This window comes from Pteropus vampyrus, unplaced genomic scaffold (genome assembly GCF_000151845.1).
Source record: "Pteropus vampyrus isolate Shadow unplaced genomic scaffold, Pvam_2.0 Scaffold20, whole genome shotgun sequence".
In the NCBI taxonomy this organism is placed as follows: Eukaryota; Metazoa; Chordata; class Mammalia; order Chiroptera; family Pteropodidae; genus Pteropus; species Pteropus vampyrus.
This window is the reverse complement of record NW_011888801.1, coordinates 2,671,601-2,676,621: the sequence shown is the minus strand read 5'-3', so window position 1 is coordinate 2,676,621 and position 5,021 is coordinate 2,671,601. Positions and strand designations below refer to the sequence as shown.

Here is a 5,021-nt window from a genome sequence, read left to right as displayed (position 1 = left end):
GACTGGGGAGCAAGCATGTAGAGGGTCGTCTCTCTGAATTTTGGTTTCCTCCTCTGGAGAATGGGAATATGACAGCCTCACAGGGAGGCCTGGTGCTCAATAAAAGGCCCCCACTGTTACTATTTTTACTGTCTAAACTGGCTGCTCAGACAGCAAGAAGCCTGAGGCACCGCCAGCACACTATTCAGAACATTTATCACTTGTTGTGTGCTCAGCTCTGGGGGAGAAAAGACCAGCAGCCCCAGTCCTGACCCTGGGGAATGAGACCCTGATCAGGTCGGAGAAATATTTATAGGGCCAAGCGGGATGCAGAGGCTCTAAAGGTAAAGGGGGAGGAGCTTCTCCTCGGAGCCGGCCACTTGCCTGGTGATAAGGGAGTGCGAGGAGCTGGACAGCAGGACGTGGACCCACCCAGCACCCAGGCCCAGGGGCTGAACAGCAGGCTCCTTCCCCCCGCCTCCGGCCTAGGGGCGCCGGCGGATTGGTCAGAGTACCAGTCCCACCCCTGCGTCTGATTGGAGGCCATGCCTCTGGCTCCCGGAGCCCCGCCCCGGAACTGGGCCTCCTCCTGCGCAGCCAACCTAAGGCCCAGGCTTCCGGCAGCTCGGGTCAGTCCTTTGCTTCTAGTTTCTCTCCTGCTCAACTCAGTCTTCCGCCTCAGCCAAGCCGCCCTCTAACTGACCGCCCCCTCCCCCCACCTCCAACGAGCCTGCTTTTGGGCCTTGCTGGCGCCGAGCTCTGCCTGGGAAGCTCCCAGTGTAATTCTAGTCTGGCCAGGACAGCTGGAGAGCAGCAGCAGGGTGACCTTGTGCCCTTTGGAGTTTGACTCCTTTTAAATGTTAACAGTTGTAGCCCACTAAGGGCTGGGCCCTGTGTAAGTCCTTCACCTGCATTTTCTCATTTCATCCCCTGGAGTGTCGGGACCATTAATAACCCCATTTTACAGAAGAGGAAACTGTGAAGTTGGGGTTACTCACCAATTCTGTGTGTCCTGTGGTCTCTGAACCCAGCTTCACTAAGAATACAAGCCAGGACAACTTATTCCGCCTCCCCGAGTTTAACACACAGTAGGTGTTCAATCAGTGCTCACTGGATGATGTCCCTGCAGAACAGCCTGCAAGGAGACCTCACCTGCCCTCCTCCCATCGCTTTCCTCCCCAAGATGTCTTCACTCCAACCTATGATCATAATAGCAGCTGCCACTTATCGAGCACCTACTGCATGCCAGGCTGTGGGATCTGGTGCCATTTACAATTAGATCGTGGTCCCCGTTTTACACAAAGGAAATTGAAGCTCAGAGAGACTTATGGGCCCAAGATCGCACACCCACGTCTATTTGGTACCCAAGATTCTAACTAAGGACATTGTCTCAGTGCCCCATCAACCTGATCTGCCCCAGCCAACCTCTGGTCGTACCTCCGCAAACCAGGTTGTTCACTCCTTCAACCTGACACCTTTGGTCACTTCCCCCAAAGGCCTCCTTTGATTCTCAGTTCTTCTCAGGAACTCCTTTAATTTCTATCGCTATGTACTCATTACTATCCTGTTACGCCAACGGCCCACCTACCCTCCCACACATGCCCCAGGGGACTTCAGCGGAAATAGTAGAGATGAGGAAGAAGCATATCAAATTTTTCCTCCCTGGCCCAGGTCTGCAGACCCTAGATGCAGGTCTTGCTCTCCGCCAGGCGAAGTTCCAAGCGAGGCCACCGGATGGCGCCCGGCTCGCTCGGGCAGAGCTTGCAGTAGAGACGTGCGGCCGCCAGATGGCGGTCGAGGCCGCAGCTCCGCGGGCAGTACCCCGACAAGGCGAAACAGGGAGGGCCGGAAGGTCCCAGTGCGTTCCCGGGTGCCCCAGCACAAGTGACCTTGCCGCCGCAGCCTCCTGCCCGCGCCATGACCCAGCCCATGCCCCGGATTTCTGTGCCCGCCGCGCTGGCCCTGGGCTCGGCCGCTCTGGGCGCTGCCTTCGCTACTGGCCTCTTCCTAGGTGAGTACGGCCGAGCCTGCCGCAGCCTCCGTAGAGCCCCCGCAGGCGGAACGGGCGCGGGAGCAGAGCCCGTGAATCCACACTGGCTGCGGCCGAGGCTCACCCGTGGCGCCCTGGAGTTTCAAGCCCTGATCCAGCACCCCTTTCCCCGGCAGGGAGACGGTGCCCTCCATGGCGATCCCGGCGAGAGAAGCGCCTGCTGCCCGCTGAGGACAGCCCCCTGTGGCAGTATCTGCTGAGCCGCTCCATGCGTGAGCATCCGGCGCTGCGGAGCCTGCGGCTGGTCAGCAGGGCGCGGGGCGGGAACAGGCGCCCACCTCGTGCCCTGCGGATCCCACGTGGCTGTGTGACCCTGGGCTGGGCGGTGACCTATTCTGGGTTTCCATGCTCTCGAGCCCGGGTGCGGTGGGCGTTCCCCCAGGCCACACCCACAGCCTCACCCGGAGGGTCCTGAACTGTGAGTGGGGCTGGGCTGGGTGACCGACAGGTCTGGTGCGACCCTCTCCACGCCCCCCCTCTCCCCATCACTCAGCTGACTCTGGAGCAGCCGCAGGGGAATTCCATGATGACCTGTGAGCAGGCCCAGCTTTTGGCCAACCTGGCGCGGCTCATTAAGGCCAAGAAGGCGCTGGACTTGGGTAGGGCGCGCGACCGCGATTACTGGGGACCGAATTCACCAGCCATCTCCCCACTGTGGTCTGATCCTGTCCGTGTTCCTGTCCCTAGGCACTTTCACGGGCTACTCAGCCCTAGCATTGGCTTTGGCGCTGCCCCCGGCCGGGCGCGTGGTGACCTGCGAGGTGAACCCGGGGCCCCCAGAGCTGGGGCGGCCCCTGTGGAGGCAGGTGAGCGTCCCACGTCAGGTCCCTGGAGGCCGACCACTCCACTCTCAGCTCCATATGGGACGTGCTGTCTCTGACCCCACTCCTTTCGCAGGCTGAGGAGGAGCACAAGATCGATCTTCGATTGAAGCCCGCCCTGGAGACCCTGGGTGAGCACAGGAGTGGAAAGGGCCCACGCGCCATTTCCCAAATGGGGCCACCAGGTGCGAGCTAGTAACCAGGTCCTCCGGACAGGTTTGGGGCAATTACAGCCCCCCACCGCCCAGCCTCACGGTATACAGCCACACGCAGGGTAGCAGGGCTGGCGCCCTCGAGGCCAGAGTCCCTGAGAGGCCACAACACCTGGACTGGCTTGGGCAGGGGCTTCCGGTCATCGGGGCTTTCGGACTCAGCCGCATCTGCCCCTCCCTTCCCCGCAAGACGAGCTCCTGGCTGCGGGCGAGGCCGGCACCTTCGACGTGGCAGTGATGGACGCCGACAAAGACAACTGCACCGCCTACTACGAGCGGTGCTTGCAGCTGCTGAGACCCGGAGGCGTCCTCGCTGTCCTCAGTGTAAGGGATAGATTAGGGGAAGAATCCTCTCGGGCTGAGTGTGTCTGTCGCCCTTGGCCCCTCCCTATGCCACGCCCCCAAACGCCCCACCCAGTACTCAAGTAAGCTCCTTAAGATATTGCAGCCGAGTCCCCAGGCTTTCCCCGGCTGCAGCCCTCGCCCCGCCTCCTGCTCAGGCACCTCCCTCAGAGGCCCGTTCCACCATGATGCCCCGCCCTTCCGCAGGTCCTCTGGGGAGGAGAGGTGTTGCAGCCTCAGCCTCGGGACCCGCAGGCCCAGTTCGTGCGAAACCTGAATGAGCGCATCCTACGGGATGCCAGGGTCCACATCAGCCTCCTGCCCCTGGGCGACGGCCTCACTTTAGCCTTCAAGATCTAAGGTTGGCACCTAGCTGTGGCCTCGATGGAGGGGACCTGGGAACCCCAGCCATCGACCCAGTTTTAAATCTGTCAATAAAGTGAGGTCTAGACGGGACACATTCTTCTGAGCTTCCATACGCGGCACTTAAGTGGGGTGGGGAGGAAAAGCCCAGCACACGCAGCTTCTTGAGCAAAAGGGAGCCTTAAGGTCAGATGTTCATCCCCTCCCTGGCAGTCCTGAGGACAGCCCGGCACAAGGGCTGTGGCCAGAGGCCCCAGCTCCTGAAGTTTGCCTCCACTCCACAGACCCTGAAGGCTGGCAGTGTAGAGCCCTCCTTGATCTCTCTCCTGTATCTCTCTCTTCCTAGGAAGGACAAGTGAATGAAGTTCCCGTTCAGTTCAGCTGGGACTGGTGGGGAGTCAATATCTCGATTCTGACAAAAGGCCTTGCAGGGGAGTAGCTTATGCCAGTTCTGCCTGCCACTTGCCTATGTTTTCACAGAACTGTCAGCTTGGCCTCACCTCTGTGAACCAGGCCATTTGACTTAGACCTGGGGACCTCAAGGGTGCCCTCCCCTTCGAGTCCTGGAGGAAGGTGGGACTGGGTGGGATCACCGGCCAGAGGTGTGAAACAGTCTTACAGGTTGGAGACCATCAGCATGGCAATCTTTAACAAGATCTCCAGAGGAAGATGAAGAGGAAGTTAGGCTTTCTAGCACCAACACCACCTATGCATGGAGGTGGAGAGAGCCAGGTGCTTCACTTTTCTTATTTGAACCTCCCCAATCCCACAGGAAGATCTCCACACTACAGATGAAAATCAGGCTCAGGTATTAAGTGTTCTTTCCACTAACGCCTCAAGCAGAAAAGGCATCAGCCTAGAATACAAGTAGGTTTTGCCACCACCTAGTTAGGCCTGGGTGGTAGAACTCTACCAGGAGTCTGCTAAAATCAGAAGTCACATGAGCCCACAAGTGGCAACTTTCATAATCCTACAGCAACTGGGATATATCTTGCATTTTAGACAACACTCAGGCCCCTGGCTATAAACCTACCCTTCTCTCTCCCACTCATAACAGTATACTAGGATACATGTGGGTGAATAGGTCCAATTTTCTCTAAGTAGATCCTTGATAAACTGGTAACTCGCTTGTGCCACTTCTTGCAAGGTAAAGTCACATCCTAGTCCAGAGCATTGGACCAGGTGAACTCCAATCACAGCATGAGGACCAACAGTTAAGGGGCGGCAGGCCATCCAGGAGGCTGCAGGTGTCAC

At 58.7% G+C, this 5,021-nt stretch overlaps 1 protein-coding gene across 6 annotated transcripts; it reads left to right on the top strand.

Annotated features, from left to right (window-relative positions):
- The first annotated feature begins 790 nt into the window (after positions 1-790).
- Positions 791-3,864, top strand: COMTD1 (catechol-O-methyltransferase domain containing 1). Of its 6 annotated transcripts, none has more exons than XM_023527932.1 (7): positions 791-1,990; positions 2,146-2,273; positions 2,523-2,628; positions 2,717-2,835; positions 2,927-3,035; positions 3,193-3,487; positions 3,612-3,860. In XM_023527932.1, exons 1-7 carry the CDS (start codon positions 1,897-1,899, stop codon positions 3,679-3,681), a joined length of 921 nt encoding a protein of 306 aa, XP_023383700.1. In that variant the 5' UTR covers positions 791-1,896; the 3' UTR covers positions 3,682-3,860. The 6 variants fall into 6 exon arrangements, with proteins under 6 accessions (XP_023383700.1, XP_023383701.1, XP_011353609.1 ...); XM_023527933.1 differs by having other exon boundaries at positions 797-1,990; positions 3,253-3,487; XM_011355307.2 differs by having other exon boundaries at positions 809-1,990; positions 3,193-3,386.
- The last annotated feature ends 1,157 nt before the right edge of the window (positions 3,865-5,021 follow it).